The 19,214-nt window shown below is 43.6% G+C and overlaps 1 protein-coding gene across 1 annotated transcript in view; it reads right to left on the bottom strand.

The window, feature by feature from the left end:
• Positions 1-19,214, bottom strand: part of PI4KA (phosphatidylinositol 4-kinase alpha) — a gene marked incomplete at its 5' end in the record, with an annotated part of 2,160,482 nt that overhangs the window by 45,156 nt on the left and 2,096,112 nt on the right. Inside the window, 1 exon segment of the mRNA XM_044068731.1 lies at positions 10,571-10,660. Within this exon segment, the coding sequence (XP_043924666.1) occupies positions 10,571-10,660 (90 nt within the window).

Below are 19,214 nucleotides of genomic sequence, written 5' to 3'. Positions count from 1 at the left end.
GTGTATGGCTTGATTTAAAGCTACCCTGGATACTACCTTAGGCATAAATGACGGGTTGGTTCGTAGGGAAACCCTGTCCTGATGGAAGATGAGAAAGGGCTGCACAGCCATGAGGGCTTGTAGTTCCGAGACCCTACGAGCTGAGGTAATAGCCAGAAGGAAAGCTGTTTTCCAGGACAAATATTGCAAATCTGTTGAGAGAGCTGGTTCAGAGGGAGGCAATGTTAATTTTTCTAGAATGTAATTAAGATCCCAGGCTGGTATTGGTTGTTTCCTTGGAGTTCTTATATTCTTAGCCCCTCTGAGGAACTGGGTGAGAGAATAAGGGTGGATCAGTGTTGTATTCTGCAGAAATGGCTGAGGCATGGATTTTGATGGAGGAAAATGAAAGTCCACTGTTCAACAGCTCAGCTAGATACTGTAATATCTGAGGCAAATTCAGTTTTCTAGGATCCTGGCCCTTTTTCTCATTCCAAGCGCAAAACCATTTCCATTTTGCGGAGTAAGCTTTTCTAGTAGATGGCCTTCTGGCCTCCAAAATGACATCCTGCACCTCCTTGGAGAGTAGGGTCTGTTGTGGTGTTAAGGAATTTTCCATGCAGCCAGATTGAGTGTTTTCAGCTGACTGTGAAGAGTTTTGTAGCTGTGCTGAGTCAGGAGAAGAGGCATTAGAGGTAGGGTCCAGGGAGGAGAATGTGTTAGGCTCCTCAGGAGTGGGTTCCAGTGTTGTCTTGGCCAGTCTGGAGCAATCAGTATCATCTTTGGTCTGTCTGCTCTTGCTTTCAAGAGCACCTTGGGCAGTAGAGGCAAAGGTGGGAAGGCGTAAACTGTCTGTGCTGCCCAACTGAAAGAAAGGGCGTCCACTCTCCAGGCCTTTGGATGAAATGTCCTTGAGCAGAAATTTGTCAATTGATGATTCTTGTGGGAGGCAGAGAGATCTATGTCTGGCCTTCCCCACGCTTGGATTATCTTTGTAAACACTTGAGGATGCAACTTCCATTCGTGCGGGTCTGTCATATTTCTGCTTAGATTGTCTGCCAGCATGTTTTCCAAACCTGGCAGGTGCTGTGCTTGAAGCTCGATTTGCCTTTGCAGAGCCATGTTCCAAAGTGACATGGCCAGCCTGCACAGGGGGTATGAATGTGTTCCTCCTTGTTTGTTTATGTACCACATTACTGTGGTGTTGTCTGTTCTTAATAATTGCCCTGGATGCAGGAGGTCCTTGAAAGCTGTAATTGCATTTATCACTGCTAGCATTTCCTTTTGATTGATGTGAAGGTGCTTTTCCTTTTGGGACCATTTGCCCTGAATGCACCTGTCTGTCATGTGTGCCCCCCAGGCGTAGTCTGAGGCGTCTGTTGTGATGACTTGATTTGCTTGAGGCTTGCAGAATGGTAGACCTGTGTTTGTTTGTCATGCTTGGGCCCACCATAGAAATTCCTTTTGCAAACATGGAATTAGTGGTATTATTGTTTCCAAACTGTGGCTGTGTTGAGACCATAGGTTTTTTAGGTACCATTGAAGTTTCCTCATATGCAACTTTGCACATGGGATTAGAAGAATGCAAGATGCCATGAAGCCCAGAGCCTGCAGGATTTTCCTTGCAGTTAGCCTGGTACAATTTGTTAGCATCTTGAAGTACTGAGTTAGTTGCCCCTGGTTTTCTGGCATAAGATAGGCCATCTGGGTGTTTGTGTCCAAGTTGGCACCCAGGAAAATTATTTTCTGAGATGGTGTTAGCCTGGATTTCTCTTTGTTGACTGTGTATCCCAGAGAATTCAATAACCGTGTTACATAAGCCAGATGTTCCAGAAGTATGTGTTTGCTGTCCACTTGGATCAGGCAATCGTCCAAATAAGGGTAAATTTGTATCCCTTGAAGTCTGCAGTAGGCAATTACTGATGCCAGGCATTTCGTGAATACTCTGGGCGCAGTAGATAAGCCAAAGGGCAATGCAGAGAATTGATAGTGGATTGAACCTGCAAGAAATCTGAGGTATCTTCTGCAGCTTTGTCTGATTGGGACATGCAGGTATGCCTCCTTGAGGTCTAATGTTACCAGCCAAGACTTCTTGCCCAGCATGGGAAGAAGCTGCTGTAAGGTGAGCATCTTGAATTTTGGTGCGAGTAGAAATGTGTTTAGGATGGATAAGTCCAAAATGGGTCTCCAATCGGTTCCCTTCCTTGGTACCAGGAATAGTCTGGAATAAAAACCTTGACCTTGTTCGTGAGTAGGTACCTCTTGAATATCTTTCATGTCCATGAGCTTTGAAATTTGTATTTGAGCCTCTGCCCTTTGATTGTGTGGCAGGTTCGGCATGCCTCTCATTTTTGGAAGAGCGTGAAAATGAAATCTGTAGCCTCTGTTTATAATGTCCAGGATCCATTTGTCTTTTGTGACAATATGCCAATTTTTTGAAAATAATGCCAGCTTTCCTCCCAAGGGTGCTGCCACCTGAGCCGTGCTTGGCATGCAAAGGGGAAAGACATTGGGTTTGTTTCCTGTATTGTTGTGCACTGTCTTCGCCACCTCTTGGTGCTGCAAATTGCCATTGTCTGCCTCTATATGATCCTTGAGATTGTCCTCTGCCCCTTGTGCGCCTGTATCTACCTCTTTGGGGCTTGTCCGTGGCTGGAAAGGACCAGTTTTTTGAAGGCCAATTTCTGCTAAAATGTGGTGGTTGTACCTGTAGAAAAGCTTTGACAGTTTGCATAGATTTAGCGTTTTCTTCCATCTTCCATAGTATCTCCTCAGCATTAGTACCAAATAATACATCCTTTTGTAAAGGAGCATCTAGTAGTTTAGCTTTAACATGATCAGGCAAGGTTTGTTCCCTAAGCCAGGCATGTCTACGAATGACTGATCCTGTAACAGCAGCTCTACTTGAGGCCTCTAGAGCATCATAGCCACATTGTAAGGTGTGTTTACCCACTTGTTCTGCACTATGCATCATATCCTGCAACTCCTTCAAATCTGGTTGTTCAGGTTGTGACATTTTATTTCTTAATTGTGATAACAGAAACTGCTGATATTTAAGCATATGGAACTGACAATTTAAGGCCCTCATGGCTAGGGTGGCCGAGGTATATACCTTTTCCCCACCTTTCTAAGGATCTAGACTCTCTCTCGAGGTAATGGATTCTTAGCAGTAGAGGCCTTCATTCCCTTGGGGCCTTGAGAAATGGTTTCAGGGTCAGCATTATGGCTTTTGTAAAGAAATTAGTGTGAGTTAGGAACTCTGTAGTACCTATCAGGCTTGACTGGGGCAGGAGGCAGGGAATCCGGATTAAGGCAAGCCTCCGAGTAAACATCATCAAGTATGTCCAAGACAGGAGGTATCACCAGAGGTCTGTGCTGAGGTAGCAAAAGAAATTCCCTAAGCCTTTTCTTGGAATCTGAAAAATCTTGGCCTTCCCAATGGAAGTGTTCCCTCAAGGTATGCAAGGTTTCCCCGAAAGAAAAATCCTCTGGGGGGGATACAGAAGGAATGGACTGCTCTGCATCAGAATCTTCAAAAGGGGAGTACAAGTGTTCCTCTTCGTCAGAATGTTCTGAAATAATGGAGCCCTGGTCAGAAGAGGGAGAATCTTCCTCCACTCTGGGTCTCTTGTCCGGAGGGGGTTGAGAACCCCTGATAAGAGTAATTAAATCCTCAGCCATTTTGAGCATCTGCTTTTTAGGCATGGGGCCTGGAGATGGGCCCTGTGCAACAGGCCTCTTGGAATGAATGGCTGATTTAGACTTAGTAAAGGCCTTTATGGAAAAGGAAGAAGAAGGTCTGAAGACAACATGGGTGGAAGTGGACCTGTCCACATTAAGAGGCTCAACACTCACAGTGGCTTCGGTAGCTGTAGTCATGGTATGGGCCGAGGAACCTGCGGTCTCGGTTACAGAAGACACCACCAGAGAAGTGTCGTTGGTAGTCAGGGGCTGCGTAGGCGCCTCGCTGAGAACCGGACCACGTGTAGCCGGTTTTAGCGTGGTGTCGGTGGAGACCGCGGACCTCACGTGTCGGTCTTTGTCCTTGCGTTTTTTGGACAAAACAGTAGTCGGAGTCTCCGACGACATTTTATAATTAAAGGCTTTACCAAAAAAGTGCTGGGCGAACTCCGCCCGATGCTTAATAGTGCGTTTATTGAAAGTAGCACAAAAGCGACAGCCCGAGACATCGTGGTCTGGGCCTAAACAAGGTATACAGAGGGAATGGAAATCCTTATGCGGTATTTGCTTCCCACAAGAAATACAATTGTTAACTTTGTCTGACATCGGTCTGAGGCAAGAAAAGTTTCCCCAACGGGGTACTTAGCTTTAAAGAAGACTTCGGTTTCCAAATTTTCGTAATTTCAGGAGCTGGCCGACCGGCACTTGCGAACTGCTTCTGCTTCGGGCACCGCGCGGCAAAAAAGACTGGAGAAAATGGCGTTGGCTGTGTCTTATATACCCCTGTCGCACTGACGTCAGGAAAGAAAGCGACAACAACCGACGTCGGACCTGGACTTTGGAATTCGGCCGACCGAGGACCCGCCTGACGGCAGGAGAACCCATCTGTTATGACTGCAGCTGTATGCACAATGAACATCTGTGATTTAATAGTGGCTCCTCTCCCAAGCAAGAAAGACAATGTCAGTGGGAGTCACGGTTGGTGAGCTGGCAGCCAAGTTTGATGGCTTAAGTTCTTTAGGTACTTGCGTGTGTGAACATTTCCACAAAGTATGTCAGAATCAATATTTAAACTGTGAAAATAGCAGGAAAAAATGGTGAGCTTGGAGTCCAGGCATGATCTCCTAGTGAGGAGTGCATCATCATAGCACATGTTGGTCCCAAGGCACTCATGCCCCTGAACAGCAGAATCTTCACAAAGTACAACTGAAATTAACTGGAAGGAAAGAATCACAATTACAAACTCGTAAATGAAGGCCCCTGAAGTTAATCACAACTGCAAATCCATAAATGAAGGTCCCTGAAGTTAGGGATTACTGTTACTAAAGGACATTTATAAAAAACAAATTATGAAAGTTAAGCAGTCGTGACTATAAAAAGGTTTAATGAGGTAATGAGATTGGAGGGAAGAACTCCTCAGGAGAAAAACTACCAAAATAACTGAAACAAACAGTGAAAATGTATTAAGGAAACAGTAAGGCACACATAAATAAATGCCCAAGTGTGTCTGTATGCTTATATGTGAAAAATACCACCATTTTCATGTGGTGAAGAGGTTTCCCTGTTCAATACCATGTTTCTTACAAAAACATTAAATAGTGTGGAAATGGGGATCACTTCAAAAGTCCCCCTGAAATAAGACCTGACAGGAAGATGGTGTCACTCGTCTTGGTTTACAACTGAAGACGAACAGGTTGGGGTAGTTCATTTATATGCTTTATTACATAGAAACATATCAGGATGGATAGCAGCAGTACAAAATATAAACAAACTAATTAACTGACAGACTACACAGACATGCATGCTTACATCTCAACAGCTTACTACAAAATGTCAGTCAGGTTCATACGGGCTCCATATTTATACACTTATGCAAGCCCATGGAAAGCTTCTTAAATGTATACATACATACTGATCTATATCTTCCCTCTTTAATGACTTGCCCACAATAAAATGACATTTGGAAAGACATGCAATTGTACAAATAGTAAGAAATACACAACACTTGTGTACTTATGCCCAAGTTGCCGTGTATCTGGGGCATTGTCTAGAAATGCAACCTGATCTAGTGATAAAGCAATCAGAACTGGGTTTAGCAACAGGGACAGTCATTGCTGAACAAACAGATTCCGGAGTTTCAAGATTCTTCTCAGAGACAGGGGATATTTACTGGAACGCTGGCTAACTCACTCTAAGGTTTAGTCTTTGTTGCAGGTATGATACTGCAATATAGACTAGGACACCGGGACCAAATGTTTCTGATTCCACCTAAATTTTACTCCTTGTGATTCTACAATATACGACCTCGACTATGGACATACACTTTTAACGACACCAGTCCGATGAAAACCTTTGGACGTCTGCATCCTCACTATCTCCCCTTCTTGTAATGGACTGAGCAGTTTGCTGGTCTTGTCATAACAGGACTTCTGGGAGAAGTGCTTCTTTAACAGATGGACTTTCACTGATCTATTGTTCTTGACACATAGAACCAACAGACTACTGTTGACTGGTATTGTGGTTCTGGTTTGTCTCAACAGAAGTCTCTGTGCAGGTGAACCAAGATGTTTATTACGAGGAATATTTCTGAGATTCAAGAAAACATCACTACTGTCTCATTTTAACTTCTCTAGTAATTGTTTCGCACTTTGAACTGCACGTTCTGCCAAACCATTTGATTGTGGCTACTTATAACATAAGTAAAGTCCCACTCTTCAGCACATCTTTTGAACTGCTAGCTTGTAAACTGTGTACCATTGTCAGAAATAACTTTGTGCAAACTACCATGGACTGCAAAATGATGCTTCAATTTAGTAATGACAGTACTGGATGCTAGATTAGGAAGGTCAATCTTGAATTAATTTGAGTAAGAATCTACTAGCACCAGGTAATGTTGACCATTCTATTCGAAAATGTCTGTAGCTACTGTCAACCAAAGTAGTTCAGGAATCTGATTAAGATGAAGTGGTTCTTTTCTGCTGATGTGGCTTAGTAATATTACACACAGAACAAGATGAAAGTAATCTCTCAATATCTTGTGACATAGATGGCAAAATACTAGTTCTCTTACCCGTCTTTTGACAATCAGTTCCTGGGTGGCCACAATGCAAGATGGCAATATACTCTCAATGTAAGGATTTTGGAACAAAGATTTTTGGACCTTTCATGATGATACCATTGTCAAACCAAATCTCATCCCTGTAAAGAAAATATGGTTGCAGGTCATGAGGTAAACAAGGTTGCTTTGACGGCCATCCTCAACTGATAAAGTGGTTGAATTTCTGAAGTATTGGATCCAAGGCTGTATGACTTCCAAGCTCATCAAGATATGTAGAAGACAAATTTGTCACTTTTGTGACTTCAAAATCAAGTTTCTCACTTTCATGCTGTTCAGTGGTATTTCTGGATGATTTGGACAATGTATCAGCAAGATAAAGAAGTCTGTCTATTGTCTAGACAAGAGTGAAATTATACTTTTGCAATTGGAGCATCAAGCATTGCAATCTGGCTGATGTTGCATGCAAAGACTTTCTCAAAATAGTGACTAGGGGTTGGTGATCTGTTTCAAACTGAACTGGTCATCCATACATATAATCATGGAACTTTGAACATGCAAACACAATTGCCAAGAGCTCTTTCTCTATCTGCCCATACTGCACTTCCGTTTGGATTAGAGTTCTGGACACATAGGCTACTGGTCTACCCTCTTGAAGAATGGCTGCACCAAGACCAAATTTCAAAGCATCACAAGGAGGAGTAACTGGTTTGTGAAAACCATAGTATCTGAGAGTTGGTGGACTGGCAATTCTCTGTTTCAGGACATCAAATGCTCTCTGGTTTTGCTTTGACCATGGCCAAGATACATCTTTGCATGTCAGCTAAGTGGTGTTGAAAGTTGGCTCAAGTCTGGAATGAACTTGCCTAGGTAGTTAACCATGCAAAAAAAACATTGTAGGGCTTGGACATTGTCTGGAGCTGGCATCTCAAGAACTGCTGTTTGCTTAGAAGGGTCTGGTTGTAAGCCTGAACTGGTAAATGACCAACATAAGTAACTTCTTGTAGCCTGAATTTGCACTTTTGATGATTCAGCTTAAGATTCACTTCATGTGCTCTTTCCAGAACTTTCTTGAGGTTTCTGTCACGTTTGGCCTCACCATTACCTCCTACTAAAATATCATCTACTTCAATAGCACACAGATACCCAGAAAAATTTTTGCTCCATTGCACGCTGGAAGACTTCACTTGCAAAATTTATCCCAAATGGCATTCTCAAAAATCTGTGCCTGATAAAAGGAGTACTGAAAGTGGTTAGCAATGAAGATTTTCAGTCAAGCAAAATTTTAAACAAACTCTTTGCTTCTAAGACAGAGAAAACAGTGGCATCTGGCATAAGAGCAGCAACTTCTTCAACCGTACGTACTGGATGAGGTTTTTTTAGTGCTTTGTTCAAATCTCGTGGATCAATACATACTCTGATATCATCTGAGCTTTTCTTATGAGCTACTACCATGGAAGATACCTGCTCAAATGCGGTTGACGAACCAACTGGACAAATCACACCTTGCTGCACCATTTTACCTAGCTCAGTTTTGACTCTGTTCTGCATAGCTACTGGAAAGTTCCAGGTTGGTCTGACAACTGGGCTGACTTCAGGGTCTAACTTCATGGAGTACACAACTGGGAGTTTGCCTAGTTTGTCTTGGAAAAGATCAGCATATATAGAGAAAAGAGACTGGGTGAAATTAGAACAGTGGTCTTTTAAACGTACATTGTGCACTTCTTTATTAAATGAAAGTAGTCCATTTTTTAAATGGTCTCTAAGGTCTAATAATGACTGTGCATGCCTTTTGACTATATAAAATTGCAAGTCATAGATGTTGCCAGCAAAATAACATAAAAGCACTACCGAACCTTCGGTTTGAATTTCTTCACCACCATAAACAATAAGCTTCGCACACTTTGCCAAATCAAGCTTCTCTCCAGCACTTACTCTATAAATGTTTCTGCTGACATAACACTGCACTTTGAACCTGTGTCAAGTTTGAGCTCTATAGGTCTTCCATTTATCTGAACAGTACAAATTACTTCATTCTTTGCCCACAAATCTACTCCACTGTTTCATTAAGCACAGATACACCATCAACATAAAAAATAGGGCCACAGCTTTCTAAATGATCAGCTTGTCTCTTTGAATGTTTTCTTTTAATAAAAGAATAAGCCTCTTTTGATTTGCAAAATCTTTAGAAATAATTCCACTTTTTAAATCTATGGCATTGCTGACCAAAAGCTAAACACTCTTCTCTTTTAGACACATGATTACCACCACAATTATGACACAGTTGACTATGAGACTAGGTGAGGTACATGCTTTGAGTTTGATGACTCACCCTTGTGCTTCACTGAGACTAAGCACACTCTGGAATTTGCTAGAAAGCTACGGGGTTGCCCAGTGACTGGTGCACAGCTCACAGTTATTGCCATCTGCTAAGGCCCGTTTCTTTTAACCACGTGCTGCATACTATCAACATGATCGCTAGAAGATACTGAAAGCATGCATTTCTCATTAGTAAGCATATTTGTGTGCTTTTCTGTGAGCTCATATATTTCACAAGTTTCAATGGCCTTATTCAAAGTCAAATCACTGTCATGAAACAAAATCTTTCTCACAGCATCATCTTTAATACCACACACAAGTCTGTCTTTTATCAACTCATCCCTTAAATCGTCAAATCTGTAAGTTTTAGCTTTGTTTCTCAAGTCAGTTATATATGCTGCAAAAGTTTCACCAGGCTTTTGATCCCTTGTATAAAATAAGTGCCTTTCCATTGTAATATTTGTTTGGAGATTACGCATTTTTCTAAATTTATGTTTTAAGCACTTGGGGTCTTCCCTTGTTTCAGTTGGTACCACTATATGGCAATTTTCCCCTTCTCCTGCAAACACAGCAAGGGCATACACAAATGAATGCTCTCTTTCTATGGCTTCTGAACCAGGTAAATTAAGCAGAATAAATGCCTTTGTATTATCATCTTTATCAGAAAATGCAGCTTGTATGAAAATATCGTACTCTTGCTCAAACGCTCTCCAGTTCTCTGCAATATTATTATCAAAGACAAGAGGGGCTGGTCTACGAAATCCTTCAGCCATGCCAACAAAGTATGCTCAAACACACTGAGAAAATGGCCCTTCTAATTACATAAAAACATGCATATAAAGCCAGTACTTGTAATAAGATTCAAATGTACAATAAACTCTTTGAAATACTGTACTTTGCAAAACATGCTTTGAGATGACTGTATCTTGCGAAATAACTGTATGAAAATATCGTACTCTTGCTCAAACGCTCTCCAGTTCTCTGCAATATTATCATCAAAGACAAGAGGGGCTGGTCTACGAAATCCTTCAGCCATGCTAACAAAGTATGCTCAAACACACTGAGAAAATGGCCCTTCTAATTACATAAAAACATGCATATAAAGCCAGTACTTGTAATAAGATTCAAATGTACAATAAACTCTTCGAAATACTGTACTTTGCAAAACATGCTTTGAGATGACTGTATCTTGTGAAATAACTGTACTGTAACATTAAACAAACTTGCGCGAACACTTTAGATATCTCGAACAGCTTTAATTAATGTGAAAAAGTGTCACACAGCAAAAAATGCAGTCATTTTCCTCATTTTATGCATTTTATGCTATTAAGGCTTTATTTCAAACAATTTCATAACTATTTCAATATTTTTTATCAATATATATATTTAAACAAAATTCCTCAATAACAACTTTGGAAACTCAAGAAGCAATCTCCATGACCCACTGTAATTTCACCGCTTCATCTGTTTTACTCACTCTGTCTCTGAACACACATATCAGAATAACATACAATCAATTATATTTGTATGACTTACTTTAGAAGCTTGATAGTCTGTCCTCTGAAGCACGGCAAACCAGTGTCCAGCATAAGTGTTACTAGAGAGACCACTGCATCCATGTAAGGTCTGTGATGGAGACAGATCAGCACTCGTTAGTTTGAACAAGGAACACCATGTTCCACTACTTTAACTTTTACAAGTAACCTAGGGCGTATGTATTAAAAGGCATGTGACCAATCTAATTAAATAAAATAAATAAATAAATAAAACCAGTTCACTTGGCAGTTGCAGGAAACTCAATATTAAAAAAACTCTAACACTGAAATGCAAAAAAAGAAACGTGGGTCTCAGGCATCCCCTTTTGGCAACAAGAGTTGACTAATCAAACACCAAATTCTTCAACATCTGAGCTGGACAAGGTTTCTAGAGAAGGTTCGCTTTTCCTTATGGTAGAAGCAGCAGGTGGAACTCCAGAACATACATCCACAGCTACACTGCTACATATCTCAGCGATGGAAGATGCCCCTTAGATGGATATTTGCCTCACATGGTTATAAGAATGGAAGTTCAGTCATCTTAGGTACTTCTTACACACTGCTAAAATTGTTGTTCCCTTACCCACTGGACTGAGTTCTAAAAAAAAATTAAGATAGTATCAAGAAAAGGAGATCATCCCCTTGCTGTGCACACTTAGGGCTGGTCCTCTGCTAATGCCTGGGAATAGATATCAGGCTGTGACACAGTAATAATTTTTGTCCTGGCTCGGCTATGTTTTACCACCACTATGCGACTACTGGCCACTAAAGGGGACACAATAGAGAAGCAGGAGAAACAGATGTCATAGCCAGGGTGAGCAAAGATGCTCATCACAGTAATCAGTGTCTTCTGGCTCTCATGGGGCAGATGAGGTTATTATGACTTCATTGCCATTTGCCAACAGGATGTTTCAAACCTAATGTATTAAACTCATCAATTCTGATGTGACATTTTGTTTTCTGCCTACCAGAACCACAAGACTTTCTCAACAGAAGAGACAAATGTCCCTTAACCTAAAGTAAGAATCTTTTTATGCCCAACAAAGCTGCAAATGCTATGAAGTAAGGCCTTCCTTATTAAAAGTGCACAAGACTTGCACGATAACACCTGATGTCTCCCTTCTAAACAGAAAAGGCACTGAAGGTGATACTCCTTGGGTGGGATCCGTCTTCCCTACAGGCACACTTGTTGGCGATTTTTCTGGGGAAGTCATTGGCCTTGGAAAAAATCTCCAGAATTACAGGAAAATAAACACACCCCAGTCAGGATACTTGTTGCAGTGTTCTGGAAATCACTTTGGCAAAAACAATGGACATACTACTAAATGAACTGTGCAGCAAAAACAATGGACATACTACTAAATGAACTGTGCAGCAAAAACAATGGACATACTACTAAATGAACCGTGCAGCAAAAACAATGGACATACTACTAAATGAACCGTGCAGCAAAAACAATGGACATACTACTAAATGAACTGTGCAGCAAAAACAATGGACATACTACTAAATGAACTGTGCAGCAAAAACAATGGACATACTACTAAATGAACTGTGCAGCAAAACAATGGACATACTACTAAATGAACCGTGCAGCAAAAACAATGGACATACTACTAAATGAACCGTGCAGCAAAAACAATGGACATACTACTAAATGAACCGTGCAGCAAAAACAATGGACATACTACTAAATGAACCGTGCAGCAAAAAAATAACTGGTAGTGCAGCCGAGCTGCTCTCTCTTTTCTCTGTGGTTAAGTGATCCTCCAACATAAAGTTCCATTCACTCATAAGACTTATCAAGAAATACCTCACCCCACAGTTTTAGAAAGACTGCACTAGGTTTTGACAAAATGGGACCTGAAAAAATAAGGTGTTCCAAAAACACTGCTGCAAGACTGAAGGAAGTTCTAAGCCTTAACAGAGTGAACTGAAACCATGTTCAATTCAAGTGAAAGCAGCGACTTCCAGGCTGCATGGCAGGTGATTTGAGGATGAAGTTATTTCTCCTGAGCAAAACCAACAGCAGTCAGGAAAAAGGGAATGAAGCCTCACTTGGATATGCAAAATTTTGTTTATTGGGACAGTCAACTGCGTTCTTCCTCCACCTCTAGCAGAGAAAGCAGAATGAAGAACCGGGTACTTCGGTCAAAATTATATCACCCACAGACCTGGGCACATAACAGGCTCACTTGTCCAAAAAGGGATCCTTAACTGCATAAAATGGAGGTGCTTATACATGATCTAAATGAACTGTAGGTACAGGTTGGAAATGAAAAATGGAGGTCCCCAGCCTACTACAGGTAACCCTACTTGAGAGTAGCTATGTGAGCTGCACAAATGGGAGGTGATGCTGAACAAACCTCAGATGTTGCCAACACCAGGCTTAGTCCAGACCTGGTACTATCCTCGGTGTTATGAATAGTAATGGTGCCAGGCATAATACCTCTCAAATGATAGGAAACTGACAAAGCTATCCAAAACTCTGAGACTTCCTTAACATTAGCCATGGCATAAACCTCAGAATCAATCCCCTAAAAGACTAAGAATATCACAACAGACCCAAATATACTAGTAGAAGCAATATCAGGAAAACGATGCAGGATCTCAATAAAATAAATGGACCTAGGAAAAAAACAAGGTAAAAGAATATTTGTTAGCATCAGGAAATATACAGAAAGTTGAAAATAAGAAGTTATGTACCTACCATAACGTTCCATGTTAGTTGTCTTCTCTCGCCTTCTTTCTTGCTTGATGGGTTGGAGCCCGATCCCTCGGCTCCCGACGGCACTGCTAAGCTCGAGAGTCACTTTTACCAGCTCGAGGCAGCCCCATATCCCATGATGCAAGGCGGTAAGTACCCAGATCTCGTTTGATGACAAAGGGCAATAGCACCAAGCATAAAATACTTCCCAAAGGAAGAAAGAAAACTTGCAGATGGAAGAAAGACCAGGACTGAATGGTCTTTAGCATAATAGTTTCTTATAACAAGGTCTGTCCAGGCCAGGGGAAGGAGGGAGGCAGAGAGAGAAGGCGAGAAGAGAGAGAGCACACATGGCACATTATGGTTAGTACATAACTTAATGTTAAGTTGTCAATCGCCTTCATTCTTGCTTGATGGGACGGCGTCCCTAGCACCTCTATCCTGGGTGGCTCAATGGAACAAACTCTTGAGGACTGTAGAGCCAAAACTGGCTCTGTCCCTGGAGGCCAAGTCCAATTTATAATGGGAAACAAAAGTGTGAGTGGCCCAAGTGGCGCTGCACAAATAGTGTCTAAAGGAAGTCTAGCTTGAAAAGCTGTAGAAGTAGCTAAGCTCCTAGTTGAATGTGCTTTAGGTATTGAGCACAGCTGTTTTCCCCTGAGCAGATAAATTTCAGAGATGACCGAAGAAAGCCATCTGGACAATGTCACTTTAGAAACAGGAAGGCCTTTTTTATTATCCGCATAGGAAACAAAAAGTTGATCAGATTTTCTAAATTTTTTTGTTCTGTCCAAATAATATCTAAGTTGACGGTGGACATCAAGGTAATGTAGCTTTTGTTCAGATCTATCTGAATAGTTAGGGAAAAATACAGGGAGATCAATGGATTGATTCAAATTATTCTTTGAAGCGACCTTAGGCAAAAAGGTTGGATTAGTTCTCAAAGATACTCTGTCTTTGTGAAAAACCAAATAGGGGGGTCGAACCGAAAGAGCATGAAGTTCAGACACCCTCCTGGCAGATGTAATAGCCACTAGGAATAAAGTTTTCCAAGAAAGATATTTCAGGGAACAAGAAACAGCTGGCTCGAAGGGGGGAAGAATCAAGGATGTCAGCACTAAATTTAGATCCCACTGAGGAGGAGGATTCCTGATTGGAGGCTTTAGTAGGAAAATTCCTTTCAAGAAGGCCCTGCAGAGCCTATGGGACATAATATTATGATCTGCTATCCCGACATGAAAATTGGAAATAGCAGCCAATTGAACTCTAACTGTGGAAGAAGAGGAGCCTGCATGAAAAATCTCTGCTAAGAAGTCCAGGACTGCCTGAACAGGGGCAGTAAAAGGATCAATATTCTTGGCCTTAGCCCAATAAGAGAAACGTTTCCATTTGCTTGTATAAATCCTCCTGGTAGAGGATTTTAGTGAAGCTACTATGATGTCTCTAACTGGGTTAGAGATCAAAGGAAGCCTGGCTAAGGAAGGAAGTGGAGCAACCATGCTGTGAGGTTGAGAGAAGGGATTGACCGGTGCAGCTGACCCGATTGATGAATCAGAAGATCTGGCACTGGGTCCAGATGCCACGGCTGTACCAAAAGGTGATGATGGAGGAACGGAAACCAAACTTGTCGAGGCCAGTAAGGGGCAATGAGAATCAATTTGGCTCTCAAAACGGTAGCTTTCTGGATAACCTGAGGGATCAGAGGAAAGGAGGAAGGCATAAAGAAGTCCCTGGGGCCAATCCTGGGTCAGAGCGTCTCTGGGGGGATGGCCTGATAGAGGGAAGAGGCTGAAGAAGTCTGGACATTTGCTGTTTTGGGGAGTAGCAAAAAAGAAAAATCTCTTCCGCTATAGATTGCTTGAGAGACCACTCGTGAGGCATGAGAATAGCTCTGCTCAATCTGTCCGCTACAATGTTGGTTTTCCCAGGGATATGCGTTGCTACCAGAAACCGATGAGAGGAGATCGCCCATTGCCAAAGTCTGAGCGCTTCTCGACACAAGGGGTAGGACTTGGTTCCGCCCTGTTTGTTGATATACCAAACTACAGACATGTTGTCTGTGTGGACTGCAATTGTCCCTACGGGAAGAAAGTCGTTGAGGGCTTGCAGCATTAAAAGCGCTGCTCTCATCACCAGGACAATTATGTGCAGATGGTACGCGAGCGGCTGCCGTCCCATGAACCATCCTGCCCTGATAATGACCCCCCCCACCCGATCAGGGAGGCATCCGTGGTGACAGTGGCTATCGGGGATGGGGGTACAAAGTACCTGCCTTGGTGAACCTGAGGAGATGTGATCCACCAAGCAAGATGCTCTTTGCAAGTCTGGGTCACCAGAATCTGGTGTTGTTGGTATGACCATTGTGTGAACAGCATCCACTGAAGAAGGCATGTAGAATCGAGCCAGGGAAGAAGAGTAATGGCCGCAGCCATGAGGCCTAATACCTTTAGAACCATTCTGGCCTGTACTTTCTTGTTGGCCAGAATGATTCTGACATGAGTCTGAATGTCTGAAACTCTTTGATCTGTAAGGGTAGCTGACATCCGAACAGTGTTTAAGTTTGCGCCTATGAAGGTAATAGACTGGCAGGGCGATAAGGATGACTTTAAGTTGATCGAGATGCCCAAATGAGAACAAAGATTTATTGTATAATCCCTGGCTTGTATAAGCTGATGCCTGGTGGTGGCTGACAGGAGCCAGTCGTCGAGATAATGAAACACCTGGAATCCTTGGCGTCTCAGGTGAGCCGTGACCACTGCCATGCATTTGGTGAACACTCTGGGGCTGTAGTGAGACCAAAGGGCAGGGCTCTGAACTGGAAATGACTGGACCCCAGCGGAGAAATCTCCTGGGCGTCTGTGAATCTTGATGTGATAGTGCATCCTGAAGATCTATTGAGCACATCCAGTTGTCCTTCTGTAAGAAGGGCAGAATTGACTGAAGAGTGACCATTGAATCTTGTCTTCCTCACAGACTTGTTGAGTCTGCTGAGATCAATATTGGTCTCCAGTCTCCCGTCTTTTGGGGACCAAAAGAACCTTGAGTAGATTCCGGGCTCTGAATGGTCTGTTGTAACTGGCTGAATGGCTCTTTTTGCAGTAGTTTTGAGACTTCTAACTCTGCAATTTCCTTAGACCGGGTGGTACATCTGGAAGGGAATTTGAGGGAATGGACTTTCCTCGAAAGGAATTATGTAACCCTTGGATATAATCGACTGTACCCATCTGTCTTGAGTGAGGGAATGCCAGGCTTCTGGGTACAGTGATAATCTTCCCGACTGCCTCCAAGGAGGGACAGCCGGCAACATCTCAGGGATGCTGAAAGGGCTTGTCAGAGAGCCTCTCTGTTTCCCTGGTTTTGGACCCCCTCTGCCTCTAGGCGTCTGTTGTTGTTACCCCTCTGCCTCTAGGGGTAAACTGACCACGTGAATCGGCGTGACTCCTTGGGATTTACGGAACCACATCTTTCCACCTTTCTGTCCTTTGGGATAAGGTCTAGAAGGGGTGGAAAAACGGACTCCTACAGCAGAAAGAGTCTTGCCGTCCTGTTCGCACCTGGTCAAAGTTTCCTTCACCTGAGGGCCAAACAAAGCTGACCCATCAAAGGGAGAATTTGTGAAGGATGCCTTGAAGGGATCTGCAAAATCACATAGCCGCATCCAGGCTTGGCGTCTAAGAGCCACACCTGTACCTGCGGCTCTACTACTCCATCAGCAGCATATGATATTAGCCGCATGGAGGAGTTTGCAATGGAATTTAGGGTTCCAAGCTGCGAAGCAATCTTTTCTTGAGCTCCTGCAGCTGTAGGATCCTGTACTACTTCACCCAGCTCCTTAAGGATATCCCTCTGGAGTCTGGTGAAGTGACATAAATAATTCAGCGAGCATAGCAAAAGTCGCTGAGGAAAACATCCGCTTACGTACCTATCCATGGTCCTAGAGTCCTTATTAGGAGGATGGGCCACGGAAGGATCTGCAAGTTCCTTCTTGGTGGCAGCCACCACCATGGCATCAGCGGGGACACCCTTAGTGAGGAATTGCTTGTCGCTCGGGCAGTGATAAATTTTGAAGGCCTCCTAGGGACTGGCTCAACAGAGTCAGGAGCTGCCTAACCTGCATCAGGAGTCGAAGGCGGAGACACCCAGGAGGTGGAGGGCCGAGATCCGCCTCTAGGTATACTGACTCATCCTCAGAGGGATTATTGGTGGGCCAGTTTCCCTCTGTTTAAGGAGTTCTAGGATGTCTGAGAAGGAGACATCCTCAGAGGGGGATCTAGGGATCCCTCTGACTCATCAAAGTCAGTATCTGAAGTGACAGACTCGGGGGAGTCTACATGTTTCCTCTTACAAGTCCTCTTCCTAGGAGGATCTCCTGAAACATCAGGAGAATCCTCGGAAGAGGGGAAATTCCCAATGGGGAAACCTGAGGCGGAGGATCTCTGGGTCCTGCTGCAAGAGAAGTGGCAGAGATGTCAACAGGCACTATAGAGGGAGGAGCTAAGGGAACAGACTGCTGACTGATACCAGTGGCCAGTACACTCTTCATCACCTCGAATGCTCCCTCCCAGGCAGGTCCGAGAGAACCCGTTCGAAGAACTAGGAACTCCGGGACCGAAGGGAAGTCTCCGAGGCAGATGTCGGAGCCGAGCTCACCAAGGCCGAGGCTCCAAGGGGAAGAGCGGGCTCGGACAAGGGTCCGATGCCACTCACCCCCTCGGAGGAGACCATGGAAGCCCGACCACCGAATCCCTCTAAGGAAGGTCTCGAAGAGGAGATAAGAGTAGAGGCTGAAGGAACAGAAGGGGGTATCTGTCCTCCAGCCGTAGCAGTAACCATTCCCGAAGACCCCAAGTATCGGCTCCAAAGAAGGAGACCTCGACCTCTTCTTGGAACGAGCCATCGGAACCGATGAAACTATAGATCCTGTCGGAGCCGAGGACTTATCGGGGCCGACAGGAAGCCTCGATGCATCGGCTCCAGCGGAGCCGATACAAAAAAAAGCAACGTGCCGGAGCCGATCGGGCCGACACCGATGCCTGCCACATGGTGGTGGAACGACACGAAGTGGTCAATGCAGAATCGGCACCGATAGCCATCGGTGCGAAAGCTGAATAAGCCAGAATCGGCTCCAGCGGGCCGATCTCGACTCAGAATGAGTCGGGCCGAGCCGCAGGCTTAGACACAGAAGCCTGGGCCTTGGAAGATTTGGCTGATTTAGATGGAGCCGACTTATCCGGAGAGCCCTCTTAGTATCAACATTACGTCTTTCCTGCAGGACTCTCTGGCTGAAGGAATGACAAATAGCACAGGAGTCCTGCAGGTGAAGAGGCCCCAGGCAATACAGGCAAGAAGTGTGACCGTCTGTCAGAGACATCTTCTGACAGCACGAGTCACACTTCTTAAAGCCTGAGACCCTCTCCTTTGACATGGTGTTACACAACACACACACACACCAGTCAAAGAATTAAATTAAACAAAATACCAAAGGTATTACAAGTAAAAAACACACACACACACCCTAACAGGGAGGGGGATGGGATGGGTAAGGTTTGACTAAAAAATTACTAAAGACAGGGAATTTTCTGTCAGAAAATCTTAATAATAAACTTAAAACTAAATATATAAGGGTTTTTGGCAAAAAGGGGCTAAAATATTAAAGAATTGAATCACTTACCAGGAGCTGGTAAAAGGAGGACCTCATAGCAGATCTGGGTACTTACCGCCTTGCATCATGGGATATGGGGCTGCCTCGAGCTGGTAAAAGTGACTCTCGAGCTTAGCAAGTGCATCCTCGGCTCCGAACCCATCAAGCAAGAATGAAGGCGAGATTGACAACTTAACATCAGGAATTATGTTAGCACTGTGCAGAGGAATGAAGCCTTGCTGCAAACCCAGAAGACCTGGAATGACTAGCAACCCAGGTGCTGGAGAAACCAACAAG

Source organism: Protopterus annectens, chromosome 4.part0, assembly GCF_019279795.1.
Source record: "Protopterus annectens isolate FY-2018-M chromosome 4.part0, PAN1.0, whole genome shotgun sequence".
NCBI classification, from domain to species: domain Eukaryota; kingdom Metazoa; phylum Chordata; order Ceratodontiformes; family Protopteridae; genus Protopterus; species Protopterus annectens.
Note: the sequence above shows the minus strand (reverse complement) of the source record. Positions and strands in the feature narration are given on the sequence as shown.